The sequence below is a fragment of the Apis dorsata genome, unplaced genomic scaffold, assembly GCF_000469605.1.
Source record: "Apis dorsata unplaced genomic scaffold, Apis dorsata 1.3 scaffold_220, whole genome shotgun sequence".
Taxonomy (NCBI): domain Eukaryota; kingdom Metazoa; phylum Arthropoda; class Insecta; order Hymenoptera; family Apidae; genus Apis; species Apis dorsata.
The window spans coordinates 378,067-402,588 of NW_006263502.1; the positions used below are offsets into that span (position 1 = coordinate 378,067).

The window sequence follows — 24,522 nt, forward strand, 5'->3', positions numbered from 1 at the left end:
TGCATCGGGTGCCCTTGCGAATTCATGAATTTGTTCCCAGATATCTGCGGGTTTACGTGTTTCACGATCGTGTTTTCGTGATAAATAAAAAAACATCGTGTTTGAAATTTAAACAGTTTTTGGAGAATTTATAATAGATATTAAATGTGAAAATTTTTCCAATTTTTCTTTTTTTCTTTTTTACTTTAAAAGAACAATCTATATGTTATTGCGAATATTAGTACGAATAGTTGTTTCAAAATTATCTAGAGGGTGTAAATGGCCGAAGCTTGAATAACTATAGCGATCAAAGTTGAGGCGCATATTGAAGATTGTTATAATAGTTCAAGATAATATTATGGATTAACTGAAAGTGGTTTATATTCTAGCAAAGTTAGCTAATTAAAAATTTTAAATGTGGAAAAGGTTAAAAATAATTCTTTTGATTGAAACTTTGAGTTGAGATTGAAAACAAAATTTTGTAATCCTGGTTAATAAAATTAAACTATTAAATTCTATTAAATTCTAAATAAAAATAATATAAAAAATATTCGTTTATATTTGATTCAAAATGATAAAGGACTCTTTTGAATAAATAATTTTGAATAAAATATTGAAATAAAACTCTTTTTTTGTTTTAATTATGAATTATTTTACTTCATCTTTATAAATTAACTTTAGTAAGTATTATTAATATCGAGTTTCATTTCATTTCATTTCATTTCCTTTCAGACGGTATAAGAGCAATTATCGTGAATAATTAGCACTGTTTCATAATCAATTTTAATTAACGAATAAACCAAACATTGATTATCATGAATATCACGTTTCTTCGATATTAGATCTACTTAAACAGACTTAATAAATAATGGTACTCACCTCACAGTTCCATCATCCAATTCACGGTTACATTAACCAGGATAATTTCGTCCCATTTGCATGATTTTGAATGAAAGGTACACGAACATCTGTAATGTAAATATATACATTTTTTTAATACTTCACAATAATTGAAATTTCTGCTAATGTAAATATTAATATTAATTAATATGTCAGATAAATACGAAATAATATTTATACAAAATTTATACTACATCTATTTAAATGTAAATTATTTTAAATTATTTTAAGATTAAAAGAATAATCATAGAATTATTTTGTTGCACGATAATAAATAACTTTTTAACGAACTTCATATAATATATATAAAATAAAATAATAAAAAACAATCACATATATGCAAATTCGATAATCAAAATACATTTTGATTATCACATTGTGCTTCAAAAACATTTCAAAAATTCATAACACTTCCGTTCCGTTCTATCATCCTTAATTAACAGCCCCATAAATTTACCACCTAATCTCATTAACACCAATATTCCTTAATCTTCGTACCTAGCTAGCTTCTCTTCCACGAAACACGAAACGCCTCTAAAATAATCTCACCCTTAAAATCCTAATCACGATCCCCGCTAATTTCCCCAATTATCACGTCAATGTTGCGCTCTCTAATCCATCGAGCACAGATTATCGCGTGGAATCCTAAGCACATTAAACCGTCTTTTTTCCTCGAACGACGACGAAGACGAAGATAACCCTCTCGAACTGCAGAAACTCCAGATTCTCGAGGGGGTTAGCGAGAGCGACGAAGCGGTTACTCGAACCGGATGATTAAATTCCCAAAAGCAGTCGGTGCACGATTCGCGATTCATCCAGAAGTGGTGTAGTTACAGCATGGCTCTGCGTGGAGAAGACCTTTGCGGCTTGTGCCTACAGGTGCAAAGACCTTGAGGATGCAGCCTAACGTAGCGAATCTAATCCTCGAGGAGGAAGTCGATGTATTAACGAACCGGCATGCACAACGGGTGTCGGGATAATCGAATTTAACCTATACCCTCGCAGTTTCGCCGATTTATTCATGAAATTTCGATTTTTTTTTTTATAGAGACAGCTCTTGTACGATACTTTTCGCGTGATTAAATGAAGAAGGATTGAAGGGGTAGTTTTTTACATTTGAAAAATTTGATCTTTATATTTTTATTCCCTATATATATTTCTTTTTCTATATCTCTCGTTACAGATCATATTGTTATCTATCTTTTAACGTTTCAAATGACAAATGCTATCTATCTATCCATCTTTATTTGTAATTTTTATAGAGATACGAGTAATATGAAATTTTAACATTTTAAAAATCGATACAATATCGTATGAAACATAAAAAAAAAATTTGTCAATATTTAATTAAAACAACATACATTTGTATTTGTAGAACAGGTTGAAATTCAATCACTGTTTGACTTGGATTGATTGATCGCTAACCATCGATTGAAGATTGACGACAATCTAACCTAACCCCATTGACTGAGTTTCGAGTGTGATCAATGGTTAATTATTTAGTGATTATTGACTGACTATTGGCTTATCATCGAATGAGCTTTTGACTATCCATTGATTCTCGATTGGCCATTGATTAATCATTGACTAATCGTTCACCATTGGCTGACCATTTATTGACCATTGACCATTAACTAACATTTGGCTAAATTTGACATTCGATCACTCATTGAGATCTTGCATTGATTGAATTAATTGATCAATAATTGGTAATTAATAAAAGATTATGGAAACAAATTCTTAACGAGTGAATGACACTATACTTTGTCTTTAAAGCTTGAAATATTTTTTTAACTAACAATAATTCGATAAGTGAATTATTAATTGTTCAATGTGTCGCAATTATCTATTGATTCACGAGACAAGAATATGAAAAATGTACGAGCAAAATACTTGGTGGCGCGAAATTTATCGACGATCACGCGTTTCTTCTTCTTTTTTGGTTGTGTCAGCTTTGCTTTTTACGATCTCGACTTGTCGCCTTTACATGGTTCTCTCTCTCTCTCTTTCTCTTTCTCTTTACTTTTTTTTATTCGCTCGTTGCACTTCCCTTCGTGCAACTAAAGGCGAATACACACCAACGCAATTTCACCTGACACAGGACTCAAACCTTGTCGTTTATTTTGCAAACTTATTAACATCGTTTGGCTTTGACGGCGTTCCTCTATTCGCGACATTCGTTTCCATACCTACTATCACGTGTCGTTGAACGTGCAAAGGGATGTTTGACTAGCGAAATGACTGAGTTTAAAAAATTTAATTCCTTATATCTCGAGCTTTTCTATTTTCCTAAACGCATTTTTTCAATTTTTTAATTATTTTTTTTTATAAAAATATTTATATATAGTTCTTTCTTCTTCTTTCCAAAAAATTAAAAAAAATTTTATAGAACAGAGAAAATATTTCATAAAATATTTTATTTTATTTTATTATTCTAATACTCATCAGTATTTTTTACTCTTTACGCTTCAATAATTTTTAATTATTATTGAAAACCTGATATATCCCAGAAAATGAATGGTGAACATACACAAAAATAAAAAAAAAAACTACTAAAATATTCTCATCAATTTTTTCATTAATTTGTCTTTTTTTTCCATAAGGGATTCTTTGAACATTTTTAATAATTTAAATAATTAAAGCAAGTCCGCATTTCATTTATGTAATAACATTTCATAGAATAAAAAATACATAGAATAAAAAATTTTATCGAAATCGAATAAATTGAAAATTCTATTCGACAAACAGAAACAAATAATAAATGGAAAAACGCACTTCGTCCATCGATAGACAACAATAAAATTTTTAGATTCAAAATGGTTTTCAGCTGCTCACAAACATAATAAGCTCGTTCGAAAAAAGGTATGATTCGATTGTGAAATCGGCTTTAAGAGAAGAATCATATATCACAAGCACCTTACCTTTTATACGTATTGATATCGATAAAAGTTGAGACATACTATAAGAATATCTTTTGTAACGATCCACTTCTAGAAAATATACAATTAACTCTTTATATGAAATACCATGTAAGTGAAAAAAAAATAATAATAAAAAATGCAAAATTTATTATAAAATAGAGATGTTTAACAAGATTAAAGAAATGAGATTCTAGGCATTAAAAATATTTTCATTAGAACTTATTTATTAAATCACTTATAATTTAATAAATAAGTTTTAAATATATTAACTTTGTTTGTTTTAATCTGTACTATCATCCTTAAATTTTTTCCTCTCTTTTCTAAATTTTATATATATATATCGATGTATATTAATTTCGAAAGATTTTAATTTTAAATTTGTCGAAACGCTTTCACGTGAATCTAAAAACAAAAGCGAAGACGAAGAGCAGAAAGAAAAACAATAAAAAGAAGCGGAAAAGAGGACAAGAAAAAAGTACTTGACACAGAGCGGAAAGGAACAGTGATAACGAGCAAATAAAAAAAGAAAAAGACTAAAGATACATAAGGAGAAATAAAGAAAAAAGAATGAATAAATGAAGGGGATTAACTAAGCGTTAATAAAATAAGCGAAAAAAAACGAAGGTTTCGTGCTGCTTCTCCATCATGTACGAGAAACTATCTCGTTTGCAGAGTGAGAAAAAAAAAAGAAAAGAAAGAAAAAAAGGAAGAAAACGACGCGTGAGATGAGGAGAAAAAAAAAAGAAAGAAAGGAAAAAAAGAAAATGAAAGAAGCGGAGCGCGGAAAATGCGAGAGACAGAGAGGATCGACCGATACTTTTCATTCTGCTACGAACCATCATCAACCCTTTCTACCTTATTTCCTTTTTCAAGGAGGATACGTTGCGAGGAATCTTACACAACACAGTTTGAGCACTGTCCTGAGAAAAATCCCTTAACGGCATCGAAGTTTCGTCACGGAAAAACCTCTGGAGTTTTGCCACGAGATTAAAGCCGGTATCCTTCGATTCGATACCATCTCGATATCGGCCTTTCTGTAACTAATATTGAAATATTTATCAAGCTCTAAAACTGAATTGAATTTGATAAACCCCTCGAATATCTATGTTAGTGTTCGAATTCGATGAAATGACATTTACAAAATTCAATATTTGATGAATATTCATCGATGTTGGCTCAATATTGCAAAATGTTTGATGAATATTTTTTAATGGATATATACGCAGCATTTTTGGATAAAAATAAAACGTGAAAAATGCAAAAAGCCGTATCGAATATGAAGTGGAATAAATGAATATTGGTTTACAATATTCGGTGATTTTACAATTGAAGTTACATAATCTAACTTCGTACAAAGTTAATGTATTAATTATATATAAAATTATCGATCTATTTCAACATTAATATTTATTTGTATGAATCACGAAAATGTAGAAGATAAAATTTATGTAAAATTTAGAACGAATAGTAAATGCTTTTCATATAAGCATAATTTCATTTTGTAAGCTTAAATTAAACCTAAAATATACATTTGTTTATTGCAATTTATATTGACAGAAATATTTATCACATTTAAATATATATATAATAAAAAAAAAATTCAAAATCTGAAAATATTTGAAATCTAACAAATATAGTCTAAAAAATAAATTTTGAAATCTAACAAAAATCTAAAAAATTTTTAAATCTAAAAATAAAATTTGAAATCTAACAAATAATATGTATATCTGTATTAATATCTATTCTAAAATAAAAATAAAATCATCTTCTATATGGAAATCGTACATATTGACCATATCTAAACTAAAATAAACTATCCATAAAAAACTATTGTGGAATCTAGAATGAATGTGTCTATGATATATGAATAAAAAATATATATATGTTATAAACTTTTTAATAAAGAACAATTTCTTTATTAAAAAGTTTTCTCTGTATTAAAAAATTCCTTTTATTTTTGAAATTTATTTCTTTTAAATCTTCTAAAAAAAAAATGTATTAATATTTATATTACAAAATAGAAATAAATTCACTACATTAATTTTCAGTTAAATTATTTCGATTCTTTTTTAAAATTAAATATAAAATTCAATATTCAAATATAATTCAAATTTTATAAAATGTATAAATTTCACAAATAAATTTCGAAAAATATTTAATTTAATTTAATATAGTTATTGTGAACTGCATTAAATTCCTATATCTTGCTAATATTTTGAAACGACCCTCTAAAACCTTCTGCATTACGATCCGACTACTCCGAAGGCAGAATAACAAAAGCGCTCTGCAACGCGACCGCTCTCTTATATATATTCTATTTCCCCACCATTGCTCCACAAAGGTCGCGATAGTTTAATAGCTTTCTAATTTATTGGAATTATATTAATAGTTAATTAAATTTGCAATTTATAATATTCATTTAGTTATCTCTAAATCACAATATGATTATTTATTTACGATCCCATATATAATTTTTATAATTACAAAATATTAGTTGTTAATGAACATATTGCAATATTTATATTGTTTTTTGTTATCTGTATGAAATAATTAACAGATTTATGAATTTGATCGCGAATTTTTTATGAAGAATGCAATTTAAATATTTCTGAATTAAATTTAATTATTTTAATTATTTTAAATGATTATAATTAATTAATTTTTAATATTTTGAATTAATTAGAAATTTTTGAAACAAGTAATATGCATTTAAATATTTAATGTTTTAAAAATGTAAAGACGTTATTTTCAGAAAAAGAATCTTGATAAAGAAATTATTGATCCTACCTTAAATCTTTCGCTTCTTGCGAATATTTCATCGAGAGTGAAAAATGTAATCTTTAGAGTTACGTGATCAGAATTTATATCTTCGTAAATATCTCTCGTGAAGACATAGCAATTTAATATACTGTCAAATATCTTATATGTTCCTATATTTTCCAAATTTTTTTCTTTCATTTTCCAAATTTCTTCTCAAAAAAACAAAAAAGAAATTCTTAAACATCGTGATAATGATCTAGTTTCTCTTATATTTTTGTATCATATTGTAAACTACATGCATTATCTATAATTATCAAAATAGGATAGATTTAGATAAATTAAAATATCAATTTTATTTTTTCCAAGTTCTGTTGAAAGAAATATAATTTTTTATCAAGATTGCTTCCCTCTAAAATGTGATACGTGTCTGTTTTTCATTTGATCTCTCAATTTTCGACTATTTCGAGTATTTATATCATCAATTAACAACTTTTTGCCACGTCCACGGTCTCTGTCCGTCCATACAAAGGTTGACAGCTGAATTTCTTCGAGTGGTAGTCTTGTAACCGTCTAGCAAACTGCCATCTCTAAAATGTAGCAGGTGGCCGTGTCATCGCGAAGTTGAAAAACCAGCATGTCGCCGGAACAGCCCTCGCAAACGATTATGCTCTTTTTCCCTCTTTTCGCCATTTTCATTCTCCGCTGATAATTTTTCCACAATTTATTCGCGAAATCTTAAATATCCGAAAAGATACGTATCGAACAACTTTGGAAACTTTTTTGGAAACTTTTCGCATTCTTCTCATCGTCTCATGTGCATTCCATAATGGTTTCTCATCGTGAAACAGAGATGCCGGAAATGTTCAAAGTGAATTCGACCAGCATTTGACGGCGAAATAAACAGAATTTTGCTTTCCGATATTTTCTCTCCCCACTTTTCATTTTTCCGTCAATTCATATCACGATTTTGATTGACTATCGAATAACTTAATAATTTAATGGAATTTGATTAATATTGACGAGTATTATAATTAAATCGGTTGATCAATTTTGATGATGAAAAGAATTTCTATATAATTTTATTTTAACGGTACTGATTACGATACTTTAAAAAAAAAAAGTTTTATAACATATTAAAATATTTGCATCGTTAAAAGAGATTTCTCATAGTTGTTGAGAAAAAACTTATAAAGATACGAATATTAATATATTTTTAATTTTATATAATAAATATTATTATATAATATTATATAATAATAATATTATATATTATAATATAATAATATTATATAATAATATAATAATATTATTAAAAAATAATTGTTGAGAAAAATCTCGAATATTTTTTCATTTATTTTTAATTAAATAAGAGATATATTTTAAGTTATCCCCATTATTCTATTATGAATGTTTTAAATATTATTTCCAACCTATTTATTCTAAATTTTAATATTTTCCTATTTATTATATTGCAAACAACTCATTTTTTAATCGATCTTCTTTGTGATGCTCTATCAGCGATACGAGGAAATATAAACTTTCATGCAGGAAGCTCGGAGTTGACAATACAGGTCAAACAGAAGTTCCTTCTATTCTTCGCGATCGTATTCTCTTCCGCGTTTTTTTTTTTCTTTTTAATGCCCTTTAGCATAACTTGTTTCCAAAGAATTATCATGAAGAAAAATGAAAAATTCGTAAAATTTGCGTATAAATAATATTCTCCTGCTTTCCTTTATATAAGAAACAACTCGTTAAGCCTCTTAAAAAAATATATATTCACTCGTAAACGAACGGAAGAGATTTCAATAATCCTGAATTTGATATGATTTGATTATCTTTGCAAAGAATAAATCGATAAAATATTTCTATATAAAAAAAATAATAATCATAAATACTAATTTCATGATAAAAATAATTATTATTGGAGAAGAATTATATATATTCTTTCAAAGCCATTTTGAAATTCAACTCATATCCTATTGTATCGATTTCTTCCCAATTACCAAAACAGTATATTCGTATGATATATTAATCATCCGGCTCTCATTACGATAATAATAGTATTATTGTATATTCGTAATGCAACATTTGTGTAATAATGTTCGAAGAAAATCAATAAATTATAAAATTTGTTGTTTATCATTACTGCTACAATATCATTATTATAATACTATTATTATAAATTTAACATATATGATATTTATAAAACTGTATAGAGAAGAATAATAATAAACAAAAACGTTTCCACGACCATCGTTATTGCATTTATAAAATAACACTCCTCGACAAATCACGAAAATTTCAAAATGTACAAACAATTTTTTACAAACAAAGAGAGAACAAAAAAATTCACTTATACTTTTGCAAAATTTTCCTTTCAAACCTTTTCATTATCAAACTCGTTACCCTTTCACAAGAGAATTAATTAACACCGATAATTCGTGACTCGTAATTTATAAAAATTTCGCTAATAATATTACCTACTTCAATCCTACACGAGTGCCCTAGCTTTCAACTTGTAGTCGAACAAAAACTCGAGTTCTAAAAAGATTCAACAACCATTCATCGAGGAATCTTAGTTTTTAACGAGAGACGGTTCGAGCACCAACCACGAGTCGCGAATAAAAATCATGAAAAATCGTGCACACCGCGATGTTCATGAGAATCACGCGAGGGAGGATGAAACGGTGTCGGGCGTAGAAACGAAATAAAAAGTACAGTCGTGGAGGGACAATGGGTGGAGGAGAGAAACTCAGACAACGAACAGCCTCGATCTATTCATACAATTAAAGCGTATTCGCGTCGCGAGAGCTCCTTGTTTCCGCCTCCTTTCGAGCGGATCGAGGTTGGATCGTGTTGCGATTATTGCGCGGATGAACCGCATTTTAATAAAGACGACTCCTATCGCGTGTACCAACCCCCTTTTATCTTTGTCTTCCGCCTCCACGGCGTTTAACACCTGCGAGTTGAGCGCTTCCTCCGCGTTCCTCCTCTTTACGAAAAATCGATATCGCAATTAGTCCCATCGCATCTTTGCGCGTGATACTGATAGAAATTGTCGTGAAGACGGAAACTCTTCGTGAAATATTAAATTTAATTGAATTATGGATGGAAGAATTAGATATTTTCATGTTTTGGAATTTGTTTATGAAATTATTAATCAAGAGTGATTAAAATAATTGGAAGAACAATTGATTGAACGAAAGATTCTTGAGGTTTTTGATAAATTTATTTATCGAAAATGGATTTAATTTTGTTATGTTTCTCGAATTTTTATATTGAGTATATATATATATATTAATGTTGTTTTTTATAGACAAATTTTAATATGCAGGAAAGTTTATAATATTTGAAAGGAAACTTCAATACAATATTTATATTAATTTTTTTTTCTTAAAGTTAAGAAATTTATTGAGAAAATATGTTAAAGATTTTCGAGAGACTAAAAATAAAATTGAATTGAATTTTTTCCAAAATTTCTTTAACTATTTCAAAATTAATCAATACTAAAACAAATAATGGAAAAAATTCTCTACAGTTATGAATCAAAAATAAGATCCGATATAGATAACGAAATGATTTTTTTATATATCATTTAATATATAAGAAATATTAGTTAATATTAATTCAAAAACTTCATTTTTCACTGGATCATCCAGTATGTGGGAATATTAGGAAAAAACTAAATGAGAGTTACTAGTACTGCATCCGGCAACATAAGAAAGAAAAAATACCTAGGATTAGAATTTCTAAAGTTTTGCAAGCTTATCATTTGATTTCTTTAAAGTTTTATGAATTTTTGAATTGATATTTTATAAAAATTTGAAAAGAAACAGAAATTTTAAGTTATAAAAATTAATTTTATCAATATAATTTTAGTACGAAACTGCATATAAGCTCTCAATAAGGATCTAATTAAATTGCATTTAATTACTTTTTAAAATATTTCTATTTAACGTGCCCTTATAATAATTATAAACAAATTAGAAGTGATCTAATTCACATTTTTGGTCGTAGGATAGCGCTAAATATAAGGGCGGTCAAAATCAATTTTTTATAGCAGTTTCCACTCTATAGTGTACTTTTATGGTATTAATGGGAATTTTGGCTTGATAAAGGCACATCCCTGATGCAATAAAGTTTTGTGACGAGAACTGTCAAAATATTAGAATATTGAATTATACGCGTTCATAATTTTTATAATGGACTTTTAGTAAATACAAAGTCACGTGAGTGTAGTATTTTGTTTTCCTCTATAGTGGTAGTAATTACACTATTTTTTTTTTTTAAGTATTGTAATTTTACGAGTGATTTTAGCTAATAATAAAATAAATAGACAAATAAATGAAATATAAGAATATATTTTTTATTAAGCATTTAAAAATATTAATAATATCATATCATTTATATATTATAATTATCAGTTATATTATTTATTTTATTTGATTTTCCAATTTTAAACTTATAAATGAAATGTCCAGGATTTCATCAAAGGAGTATTTTACCCCGACATTTATAATGTCATCTGTACAACGGGCTTTTACTCAAAAATTGAGTAAACAGCATGCAGCTGACGTTAGACGTCAGATTGCTACCTCTACCTCATATTCTCGTGATTTATCAAAAAGTGGCAGTTCATTTTCAGGCTTTTCTTCTACGGTATATATTTAATATTCTAATTTCTAATCTATAAAGTATAATTTATATATCAATCTAATTAATATAAATATCTTTAAAGATGTCACTTTGCGAGGTATTAGAACCATTGGATTATGAAGAATTCTTGGCTCAACATCAATCAGTTCTCGATCGTGATCCTCTCAAATCGATATTAGATTTTCCACCTGGAGATGTTGAATTAAAAATTGTAACAAGAAAAATCAGAACAGAAGAGCCAGTTGTGCCTCATGAGTCTTTGTAAGATTTTTTTATTTTACAATTAATTAATTCAATATCACTATTAATAATTTAAAACTTATAAATTTTTTTAGAAATACAGTATCACCATATGTCAGAAGATGTATTGAAAGTTTTACCTCAGATTGGATAGTTGTACATAGAAAATATAAACGTAGGGTTTCTCCTATAGCAAGAGATAGGCTACTTCAAGATACTCCAAGACAAGATTTTGAGGTGCTTGATTAAGAATAAAATATATACGTGAAATAATTAAAAAATATATTTAAAACAAATATAAAATAGGTGGATCAAGAGGATACAAATGGTTCAGGATCTCCAAATGAAGAGGAAGATTTATCTAATTGTGGAGATACACCAAGAGGATCTTGGGCAAGTTTGGATTTAAGACATTCACAACATGATCCTCTTCTTCCAAGTTTATTGGACAGAGTCTGTCCAGAAACTATAGATCAAATGAATGAACAAAAACGATCGGAAGATCGTCAAGTGAGTATGCATATATGCATGAACAAAATCAAATATTAGTAATTCTGATTCATTGATATTTATTTTAGGAAGCATTATTTCCACTTTATACACCTCCAACTTCTCCTGACGATGAATGGCAAGAGATCGGTATAGCGCCCGAACCTACGGAACCTTTTTCCCATAAAATTCTTGTCAAATGTCTCCAATTGAAATTAGAATTGGAAGTTGAACCTATTTTTGCAAGTCTAGCTTTATATGATGCTAAAGAAAAAAAGAAGGTATTTGAAGATATATACATATATGGCGTATATATGTATCTTTTTTCAAATAAATTTTAAATTTTTAGGTATCTGAAAACTTTTATGTAGATATGAATTCCGAAGGTTTAAAAAGGATGCTTGGTAGTCATATTGCATATAGTGATGCCAGTACTTTGGCCAGAAGCTGTGTTATGAGTATCAGTAAACCTAGTCCAGATTTATTTTTAGTTGTTAGACTTGAGAAAGTATTGCAAGGTGATATCTCAGAATGTGCTGAACCATATTTACGTGAAGATAAAAATAAAGAAAAAGTAATCACACAAATTATAACTTGTTAAACTATTATTGTACTTTATATATAGGTATTGAATATAATTAAAAAATTGAATTCAAAATAGGTAAGAGCAGCTGCTGCAGCTGCATGTGAGCGTTTGGGTCGATATAGAATGCCACTTGCATGGACTGCTATTCATCTTTCTGGTGTAATAGGAGGTGGTGGAGATACAGATAGCACAGGAAGTGCTGGATCTTTAGATAGAAAATCAGGTGGATTGGAACAATGGCGTAAAAAGGTAGAACCTCCAGCAAGAAGAGGATCTTTAGAAAGAAGAAGTTCGGATAAAAGGCGTAGTTGGTCACCAGACGATTTTGCTAATTGTCTTGATACATTTAGGTAATTTTTATAATTTATTTTATTTCAAATATATCTATTATTTTTAAATAAACATTAAATTGTATATTTAATTTTGTAGACCTATCACATTGACTGTTTCAAGTTTCTTTAAACAAGAGAGTGAACGTCTGAGAGACGAAGATTTATACAAACTTTTAGTCGAATTACGAAGACCTGGTTCTAATTTAAAACGATTAAAATGTCTACCAGGAATATTGAAATTAGATCTTAGTCCTAGACCTGAAGAACTGCCTAGATGCTTGGATCCTGATCTCAGAAGATTAGTTCCATATCCAGACGAGAAAAGTCGACCAGTTAAAGAGATACTCGAATTTCCAAGTGAAGTTATTTCACCCGATTTAACATATCGAAATCTTCTATACATTTATCCAAAGGCAAATAATCATTTAACTATTTATTTTTTATTTTCAGTTTAAAATAAATTAACAAAACCTTATGTCTTATATCATAGGAAGCAAATTTTAGCTCTAGAACTGGTTCAGCGCGAAATATTGCCGTAAGAATTCAATTGATGGGCGGTGAACAAGAGGCTGATGCACTTACAGCCATTTTCGGAAGATCATCGTGCCCAGAAATGACTCACGAATGCTTTACTTCTGTATCTTATCACAATAAGAATCCAAATTTTTACGATGAAGTGAAAATTCGACTTCCTGCTGATTTGAGTGCAAAACATCATTTACTATTTACGTTTTATCACATTAGTTGTCAGAAAAAAGCGGAACAACCAAATGTCGAGACTGCTGTGGCGTATACGGTAAGAATTATAATATATAAAATATGTAATGTTGGAAGAAAAATTATTTTTAATGTTTCTTGCATTTAGTGGTTACCACTTTTGAGAGATGGACACTTACAATCAGGCGAATTTAGTTTGCCTGCTATGCTGGATCCACCACCAGCAAATTACTCATATATTGCACCTGATGTTCTTCTACCAGGTACAAGATGGGTAGATGCTCATAGAGGTGTTTTTACTGTAATTTTAGAACCTGTTTCTAGTGTTCATCCTCAAGACAAATATATTGATAGGTAATACAATTTCAAAATGTCTTATAATATTCATAGAATAAATTGCAAATATAAAAGTAAACAAATGTGAAACTAAAAATTATAGATTCTTATCACTCTGCGGTTTCCTGGAAACCGGCCAAGTGCCTCCGCGTATTGGTGAAGCGGGAATGGAGTCTGAATTAAAATCAGCTCTGTTGGAATTGGCAAGAGCATCCCATTCTGCTCTCGTACGATCGCTACCTCAATTGCTGGATCAATTAATATCTTTATTAGTACGACCTCCGACGTTACCATCTCAACCACTGAATGTAGCAGCTACAGTATTCGAGGCGATAGGTTTGTTGGTCCGAAATATTACCAATCTACCCGATGGTCAATTAGATGCTCATGGAAGACATGCACTTCTGGCTACCTACGTTGCTTATCAATGCTCTTTACCAAGAATGACTCATGCACCTGGCATTATTCGAGCTCAAAGCAATCCTGATCTACCTTTAGAAGATCTAGAAATGGAAGTACACTCACGAGGATTGGATCGAACAGCATCCATGCGTCAAGAATCACCTTCTATAAATAGCCAACCTACCAGAAGACTTTTACATGAAGAACTAGCGTTACACTGGGTCGTATCCACAGGACAAGCACGAGAATTAGCTGTTACTTATTCATGGTTTTTCTTGGAATTAATTGTTCGTTCTATGGTTGTGACACTATCGGAAATGGGTATGTTGGATGCTCCAAGAAAGTCTAGATTTTCTCCTCAATTCTGTGATGATGTAGCTACACTTACTGCAGCACTGACCTCAGAAGTGATTTCACGTTGCGGAAAAGAGACTAGAGTACCCAACAATCTAATATCGAGTTTAGGCAACTTTCTTTCTGATCTATTATCGATAATGGATAGAGGATTCGTTTTATCCTTGATTCGTGCTGCCTGTTGCTCTCTTTCGGATGCCTCTATGCACATTCCTGATTCAGCTGCACTTTACGCATTAAAATTGGATCTTGTGCGAACTACATGCTCTCACGAACACTATGTGGCACTAAATCTACCATTTGGAACTGGATACACGTCAGGATCAGCGCCAGCTTCGCCTAGTCCATCGACCGGAAGCTCTGGTAGTTTAATATCTACCCTAGTGCCTGGAGATCGAGCTAGATTTTCTGAACTTAGTCAGGAATTTCGACAGCAACACTTCTTGGTGGGAATTGTTCTATCAGATTTATCTAACACTTTAGAGATACCGAATCCTATGCTTCAAAATAAGGCTATTGGAACTATACGACATCTCATGGCATGTCACGATGTAGACTCGCGATATTCTGATCCTGCTGCGAAAGCCAGAGTCGCTGCATTATATCTACCACTTCTGAACATTATAATGGATGCTCTACCTCAACTTTATCATTGGGATTCAAAAGATAAGAGCGTCTATCCTGACGAATCTGGATCTATTACACAATCTGTGGCATTAGCTATAGCTGGAGGAGTTTCTGCAGACACAGCAGGCACTCAATGCAGAGTTTCTTTAAGTTCAGAGGCTACAAGACATCTTTTGATGTGTGTTTTATGGGTACTTAAGGGATTGGAACAATCAGCATTAGCACAATGGTGCTCAGAGTTAAGTTCCAGAAGAATATTATGCCTTCTTCAAGTTTTGAATATTGCTACTGCAGCTTTTGAATATAAAGGGAAAAAAGCCTTGAAAAGATTGCCGCCACAAGCAGCAGCTACGAGTGATATTCGATCTAGATTGGAAGACGTGATTCTTGGTCAAGGAAGCGCTAGAAGCGAGATGATGTTGAGAAGAAAGGAAAGAATGAGTGGGGACAAACTTAGATGGCGTAAAGATCAGATGCCTTATAGGTATGAAAAATTTTAGATTTGTAGAAATTTTTAAACGATAACAAAATTTAATATAAAAGATATAATTACTTTGGGATTTTTTTAAGATCCTGTGAACAATCTGAAGGAAGAGCTGTGGAACAAGATGCTCATATAGAAGGTGCCTTAGCAGCAGAAGCCTCTTTGGTAGTTTTGGATACTTTAGAAACAGTTGTTCAAGCTGATGGAGGAGGAGGTATACAATTTTTTATCTATATAGAAATTCTATACGAAATTCTATACTATTATATATATATTATTTTATATATATAAAATTCTTTTGTATTCATAAAATTGTAATATATTATAGGTGCAGTTGTAGGAGCTGTGTTAAAAGTGCTCTTGAGAGCATTAGCAAGAAATCAGAGTACATCTGTATTGCAACATATGTTTAATACTCAACGAGCTTTGGTGTTTAAGTATCATAGTGCTCTATTTGACGAGGAAAGCGAAAGATGTGGTGATTTGTGTTTAACATTACTCACTAGATGCAGTTCACCCTTAAGTGCTGTTCGCAGTCATGCTGCTGCAAGTCTTTATTTATTGATGAGACAAAATTTCGAAATCGGAAATGTAATTATTCATTACTTTACATACATTAATTTATTTATTATAATATATATTAATTAATTTAATATTTTTCCAGAATTTTGCTAGAGTAAAAATGCAAGTTACAACATCTTTGTCAGCTCTTGTTGGGAGAGGAAGAGCTCCAAGTGAAGGAGCACTTAGAAGAGCATTGAAAACAGTATTGGTTTATGCTGAGAGGGATACAGAACTTGCAGATACAAGTTTTCCAGAACAAGTGAAAGATCTTTTGTTCAATCTGCACATGATATTATCTGATACTGTTAAAATGAAAGAATTTCAAGAAGATCCAGAAATGCTTTTAGATCTCATGTATAGGTAATTATATTAAAATTGAAATATATCAATAAGATGTAAATTATGATGTGAAGATGAATTAAAACAAAAAATTTTATAGAATTGCAAAGGGTTATCAAGGTTCACCAGACCTTAGACTCACTTGGCTGGCAAATATGGCTCAACAACACATGGAAAGAAAGAATCATACAGAAGCAGCTATGTGTTTGGTGCACAGTGCTGCTTTAGTAGCAGAATATTTACATCTTTTGGAACCAGGAGGTGGAGGGCGACCAGTAGGAGCTGTCGCTTTAGCACCTGTTACTCCAAATGCTTTAGAAGAAAGTGCAGTGGGTGATGATGTATTAGCAAGAAGAGAGGAAGGTTTATGTTTAGGACCAGATTTTTCAGAAAGTGGTCTAGCTGGTTTATTAGAACATGCTGCTAATTCTTTTCATGCAGCTGGAATGTATGAAGCAATTCCTGATGTATATAGAGTGCTGCTTCCAATAGCAGAAGCTGCACATGATTATAAGAAATTAGCTAATATTCATGGGTATGGAATTTTTCATTTTTTGAAGAATTTATTGTTAAAATAAATTATTTTAATTTAATTTAATTTAATGTATAATTTCTCTGATTATAGGAAACTTCATGAAGCATATACACGAGTAGAACAATTAGCAGGAAAGCGAGTATTTGGAACATATTTCAGAGTAGGATTTTATGGTGGACGTTTTGGTGATCTTGCTGGTGAAGAGTTTGTTTATAAAGAACCTACTTTAACAAAATTACCAGAGATATTTTCGAGGCTTGAAAATTTTTATGCTGAACGATTTGGTAGCGAGAACATTGTAATAATAAAAGATTCGAATCCTGTAGATCCTAGCAAGTTAGAACCAGATAAAGCTTATGTTCAAATTACATATGTGGAACCATATTTTGAACCACATGAATTAAGACATAGGCCAACTATTTTTCATAGAAATTTTAATATCAGTGAGTGCTATTTTAAATAACAATATACAATTTCATTTTAATTTCTTATTATAATAATTTTAATTTATGTTTAGAACGATTTGTATATGCAACACCGTTTACACCTGGGGGTAAAGCTCATGGAGAATTAAGAGAACAATGCAAACGTAAAACTATTCTAACAGTTGCTACACATTTTCCTTATTTAAAAACAAGAATTCGCGTAGTCGCTAGAAAACAAATAGTTTTAAGTCCAATTGAAGTTGCAATTGAAGATATACAAAAGAAAACTGCAGAGGTATGTATAAAAAAAATAATTAAATCTTATTATTGTACATTTTTTATATATACTCGAATATATTGAATCAGGTTGCTGCAGCAACAGCTCAAGAACCACCAGATGCAAAGATGTTGCAAATGGTTCTTCAAGGTTGCATTGGAACAACAGTTAATCAAGGACCTGCAGAAGTTGCAGTTGTATTTCTTTCTGGATTAAGAGAACAGAATGCACAACCTACTAGACTGCAGCATAAATTACGACTATGCTTCAAAGATTTTTCAAAGAAATGCTTGGATGCTTTGAGAAGAAATAAAAATTTGATTGGACCAGATCAAAGAGATTATCAACGAGAATTAGAAAGAAATTACCAAAGATTAACAGAAAGACTTTCTCCTCTTATTGCATGGAGGTATGGGAAATTTGATTAAAATAAAATAATTTATTCTACTTTTTTTTCTTACATGTTTATTTTTTTGTTTTGTATTTTTAATATAGTGGACCTTCATTAGTAAATCAACAAAATATGCCATCAACATCTCCACGTTGGTAAAATGATTGAATTCTGCTAATGAACAATTACCAAAGATCACTAATGCAAGTATTTAGTGTTCATAAAATATCAGCAATGTGTGCTCTTTACAATATTGAAATAGATGCATATTATATTCATATCCATTCACTTTTTATAATGATAAAGCATTTTGAGCTAATTTATGTAATGTTTCTGCCTTAGGTATTTTAAAAGCATAAAACATTTTAATACTACATTTATATGTAAAATAAAATTAGGTTATTATATTAGAATTGATTACTAATTTACTAATTAGAGAAAAATAAAAACAACTCATTTCATACAATCAATTTTTTGATAATAATAAAATAGAATTCCTAATTTGTATAGGAATTGCTTTTTTCTTTTTAAACAAATATATAGGAATTGAAATTTTATTTTATATAGCTTTTTATACACTGCTTTTAATTAAATCTTAACCATTACATAGATAGGCAAGAATATCAATATTAAATTTATAACAATAATTTTTATGTAACTGCCTTTTTAATAATAATATCGATAAATATTATTTTCAGCTATGTACGACACATTTTTACAGCTAATAATTTGTAAGAATATTTAATATGAATTTATGAAGTAATTTATTTCACATAATGATGCATAATTTACTATTTAGTATATAGAAATTAAATGTCTATTCATATATTTAACTAATATGAAAGCTGTGATTTTTCAATTAAACATGAAATGATAAATATTATCTTGACATGATCGTAGAAACTTGTAATAATAGATTTTTTGCAAAAATATGTCTTTTTATAATAGATAAATAAATTTAGTTATTTACAACGATATGATTCATATTCTAATAAGGAAATTCATTTTATTTATTATTAATATTTTATATGTGACTAAATCTATTATTAAAAGTTTCTTCAATATTTCAGAATGTCAAAAATAATTAATTCAGTATAAAAAATGTTTGAAGAATGGCAAATTATAATAATATATGATTAAAATCATATTTGCTTTTACTCTACTAAATATTTTAACAAACTATCAAATTTTCTAGAAGTAAAATAAGCTTCTAATCAAAAAGTAAGCAATTTTATTAATTATAGCAATTATAGCATGATTCATCAAATTAATTAATATTCAATTTATGCAAATATGCATATTGATAATATAAATAAATATATGTTAAGATATAGTATTGAAAAATGATAACATGATATATGTTATTTCCATATAAATTATTTTATGCAATTAAATTTATTATTATAATAATAAAAATGCTTTCTGAATCTTCTTCAAACATTTATAAAATACGTTAAAAATCTACTACTAATTGCTACTACTGATAGCAATATACTTATACAAAATAATTTAGCGAAACTGCCGTGGATGTAAACTTTTTGTATATCACAAAATATTCAAAATATATATCCCTTTTATACTTCGCTATTTTTGAGCTTTTCTTATTTTATTAAAAGGTAAAAATAATAAAAATATGACTCACCGAAAATCTGCCACTGCAACAATTTCAAAGCCCGGCAAAGAAAGAGGGCGCTGTTTCTTCTTACATACGCATCATTAGATACATTTGAAAATTACTAGTCAAATAGCGAACAAAATAAGAAAATATAAAACAAAGATTATTTATTAATTTGATTAAAAAAAATGTTTTACGTATTTTTTCTTTTTTTTATATATAAAAACAATTAAATTAAACGTAGTTTCTTTCTTCGACGATTTATCACGGAAATTCAAAATTTTAAAAAATGCGGGAAAATATTCAAATGATTTAAAGTTTTTAAAACAAATAATTTGAATTATAACATACATGAATTGATTTGAAATTGTATTTTATAGTTATATTTCATGTAAATATTCGTTCGTTTAACGCAATTCGTTATTCACTACAGCTAGTCGAAAAAAATAAATGAATAATTAAAATAAAAAGACGAATAATAGATAAAACGAACATATTCGGAAATGGGAATCGTGTGTTAATTATCAGAACGTTCACAGTTTACACGTGCAACTATTTTTTTTTTTTTTTTTTTTTTCATTAAAGCTATTCATTATCGAAGGTTCATATTCTTTGGCTCGGATACATTTAAAGCGCGCTGTTACTCTAAATTAAACGTTCGAATCCGATTTTCGGCTTAATCTCTTTGTCTGCAACGAAAGGTTTGCGCGTAGATAAAGATATCAAAAGTTCAAAGGGGTACTTAATTAACACACACAAGTATTGATGTATATGTATTACAATGAAACATTTTGAAACCATCTGAAAATAGTCCCTGTATTTTTCATTCTAAAACGACCTTTTAAAATTATTATTTCAATTTCGTTACATTGCATGCGAAAATTGGCTACTATTGAAGATAAAAGATTATAAATTTTACGCAAGAGCATTGAATTTTTATATCGTAGAAATTTAATAGAAATCAAAATTATAAGAGTTTTATCTTGCATTTATTTTTTATTGAAACTTGTATCATTTTTCTCATCAACCTGTAATAATTTTTAATAAATATATTTCTCTGTTTTTTCTTTTCATATAATATAAATACAAAATTCTTTAAAAAAAAAAGATAATAAAATTTTCTCGAAAGCAGCAGATGTTACAAAAAAATTATTCATAAAAATTTTTGTAAATCACCAATCTTTTGTAAATCAAAGCAATTGCGATCGATTATCTCGTAAACAAAAAAAGAAATTATATCACAAAAAATGATTGATTACTTAACAATTACTTTTCATTTCGTGAAATTACGAGTCATATATCGGTACAAAAGCGAATACATAAAAATTATTCGAATGTCTCCGTAAAAATAATATTCCCCAAGAACCCTTGTGAGGAATGCAGTCAGCATAACCGGCAGTTCTAATCGGCGTATCGTCGGTCGCTAATCCGTCTAATCTGTCCCCAAAATGAAATAGTTGCGATTCTTTCAACGGCATGCACCACCCTCGCGACGCGTTTAAGTGGCTGGAAACACTTGACCCCCGTGAAACGACAACGGGGGAGGACGGTGGACTAGTAGTTTACAGCAAGGGGGATCGCGTTCGAGGGACAAAGTGACTGTCGAAGATACGATCGTTCTTCCCTTTAATCGGCCACGGCAACATGCCGGCTGACCTTTGATCCGCACCCTCTCGCGCGCAAGAAACGTTTAATGAATCCACGCCAAATTCCTGATGCTTTGCCCCGCTCGTTAACGCGTTGGATGTATCGAGTTTGATCGATTCAGCATCCGTGTATGACGTAAACGATGAAGCATAAAATCTTGCGTTCTTCGATTTATTATATTTCTGAAATGGAATTGAACGTAGGATTTCTTTGCAAGTGTACTTAATTTCTTGAGAAATAGGATCGTAAATTCCTTGGTCTGTTTAAATAAAATCTTTTAATCCTAAAAGCATATTTTATTCTATGATAATACAAAAAGTAGAAAAAAATGAAGAGAATAATAGGTGAAGATGCGAAATAAAGGATTCTCAAAGATTAAAAGAACTATATATATAAAGAGCTCGAAAATAAATAAATTTATATAATTCCCCGTTATATTTTCAAAAAAAAGAATATTAAATTACACGTTCCCCTACGTTTAGTAATATGAAATATTCGTTTGCAAAAAGCTAACGAGCCTTCCAAGAATTTTTGCGACTCTATTCCACTTCAATCCATGTAACCAACCCTCCTCGCAACTCTCCTAATCCCATCGTTAATTACACACCCGTGCATAATCCGCGCTCGTGTTCACAGAAAGGATACACGTTCGCGAGAAAAATTCGTGGACGTGGAACGTAACACAATAACCGTGGGTCCGCATCGTTGCTCCCTCGACGCTTTTTGATTCACCTACGTGCCTCCACGATCCCTCCATTTCTCGAGGCGAAGGTGGGGTCGAAAGCAGAAAGAGGAGGAGGGGGTGGTGACTTTTATTACCCCGTCTGATGTTATGAATGCGAGCTGTACGCAACCCCTCTGCGTACATCCCCCGTTCCGCTCCACCAAAGTGGTTATGCTTTTTACGACATGTATATTCGCGGTCGCGATTAGCGACAGCTATAAACCGAGAAAATATTCGAAGCCCCACTTTTGATATGAATAATTGAATCGAAATTTGAGGGTGTTTCTTTCTCTCCTCATATTTTGTACACGTGGTTGAAACATAAAGTTATTTTTACATTTTGGAGAGTGAATAGAATCTTGGATATTAATTTTCTATATTATTAAGCTTCTAAGAAAAATTTGTTAATTTATAGTTACAATTATTAATTCATTTATTTCCTAGAAACTTGATTACGAAGGATCTTGATTGAAAGATATAATTTTTTTCCCTTATCATATAGAATATTTGTATTTCTAATTCGAGAAATGATTTTTACTTACTTTCATCCCAATCCTAAATTGTTCCCTCGAAGAATAGTACTCGACTGGTTCGTAGCTGCCGCTAGACGACGTTTGAATGAGATTGCATCGTTATTGAAGCTCCTCGGTGGCGGGACCCGTGATCGAAGTTATGATGTATGGTGGCCGGTTCCAGAGATGCAGGTGCAGTTGGACGTCGACGACGACTAATTGTAACGAAAATATTTGTATGCTTCTCGCCCCTTAATAACGGGAGCATCGGTCATGCTGTTGGGTGGACAACGAATCTCGGAAGAATATTGCAATTTGTCGCTTCGTTGTACGATAAATTAAACGGGGCACCACTTGTTATCGCATCTACAACGTTAATTGGTTCGGTCCGACACTGTGTGCCATCTTTTGCTTCTCCTCTCGTCGACCATTGAACATTGCCATGCAATAATCTTCCTCTTTGCGGATTTTATGCCGCCTCTTCCACTTCTTCTGCCTTTCTTAATTGCTACTTTTCGGTACTCGATGCAAATTGATCCAATTAATCCGTGTATCGTTTGTACAAGCGTTCGTTTTCTTATGAAAAAATCGTTTATCGTGAAAATAAGGCACGAGAAGGGAGGGAAGCTTGGCTTTCCTTAATTAAAATTTCATTAACGAAATCCCGTTCATTGTTGAATAAACAAAATTGGGAAATTTCGAAATATTTGGAAAAGAGATAAATTTATAAAAGAGATAATCAAATGTGTTATGCTTTATACTTGACATCTTTATTACGTATTATTCCTTTTGAATAATGAATAATAAATCTGTTCAAAGTAAGGATTGTATAACGTGCAACGTTGTATAATCAACAAGAGAAATAAAAAATTTATTGAAGATCTTTGACGTAGAAGAATCGATTAAATCGATCGATCACTTAAAATATTTCTCTCTCTCTCTCTGTCTCTCTCTCTTTCTATTAAATAAGTATAATCTATTAAATAATTGTAAATGATGGTTGAAGATCCTATTGACATATTTTCTTAATTGTTGTTAAGCAATTGTTAAATACAGAGCGCAAATAAGGAAGCATATGCGTAACGAGAGAAGAATGATCGTTTGCTTATGCCGATTATAGATTCAGATAGATGGTTCGATACGAATCTAACGCGAGTTTCCGGCATGTTTCGCGCGGAGGAATGTTCTTTGATCGTGCCGACATATTCCGCGATCACGGCCTCCTACGCATCGTTGCAATTATTCCCTTTGCTCTTTGAAAAATTCGTAATAAACGAAATATTAGAGATCCGTATCCCTCACGATATTACGCGGGACGATATATCAAAAAGGGTATGCCTAAGTATCTCTGAAATTTCCCTTTGTAAGTGTGCGGATACAAAGGACGAACGAAATCATTCTCATAGCCAGTTTCTTTGTGGTTTTTCTGATCTAAATCATCGTTGAAGAAACATAACTTGCCAACCAAAATTATTAATACTCTGATACTATTTTTAATACTGCCTGAATCACACAATTTTCGATATTTATTTTTGAAATTATCTTTCTTCAACGTTAAAAATAACTTTGAATTAATTTTATTCGATGATGATATATTAATGTATATACAATAATATATTTAATATTCCTCCTTATCTACACACTTTTCCCTTTTCTCATTTTATATCCATACTAGTCTCGCTTTTGAATAGAGAACAAAAAAAAAAAAAA

At 30.2% G+C, this 24,522-nt stretch overlaps 1 protein-coding gene across 1 annotated transcript; it reads left to right on the plus strand.

Annotated features, from left to right (window-relative positions):
* The first annotated feature begins 10,631 nt into the window (after nucleotides 1–10,631).
* On the plus strand, nucleotides 10,632–18,510 carry LOC102673765 (dedicator of cytokinesis protein 7). Its single transcript, XM_006615244.2, has 20 exons — nucleotides 10,632–10,789; nucleotides 11,042–11,219; nucleotides 11,299–11,477; nucleotides 11,552–11,693; nucleotides 11,763–11,966; nucleotides 12,035–12,226; nucleotides 12,295–12,519; nucleotides 12,607–12,881; nucleotides 12,961–13,276; nucleotides 13,354–13,659; nucleotides 13,729–13,934; nucleotides 14,020–15,783; nucleotides 15,870–15,997; nucleotides 16,112–16,374; nucleotides 16,448–16,707; nucleotides 16,787–17,221; nucleotides 17,312–17,664; nucleotides 17,739–17,941; nucleotides 18,013–18,332; nucleotides 18,419–18,510. The coding sequence occupies exons 2-20, from the start codon at nucleotides 11,079–11,081 to the stop codon at nucleotides 18,471–18,473; spliced, it is 5,967 nt and encodes a 1,988-aa protein (XP_006615307.1). The 5' UTR covers nucleotides 10,632–10,789; nucleotides 11,042–11,078; the 3' UTR covers nucleotides 18,474–18,510.
* Nucleotides 18,511–24,522: the final 6,012 nt, after the last annotated feature.

Coding starts and splice junctions, on each gene's coding strand:
- LOC102673765 (XM_006615244.2), top strand. CDS start 11,079: ATGTCATCTGTACAACGGGCTTTTACTCAAAAATTGAGTAAACAGCAT. Junction 12,227..12,294: donor ATGCTAAAGAAAAAAAGAAG/GTATTTGAAGAT, acceptor TTAAATTTTTAG/GTATCTGAAAACTTTTATGT. Junction 15,998..16,111: donor TCAAGCTGATGGAGGAGGAG/GTATACAATTTT, acceptor AATATATTATAG/GTGCAGTTGTAGGAGCTGTG.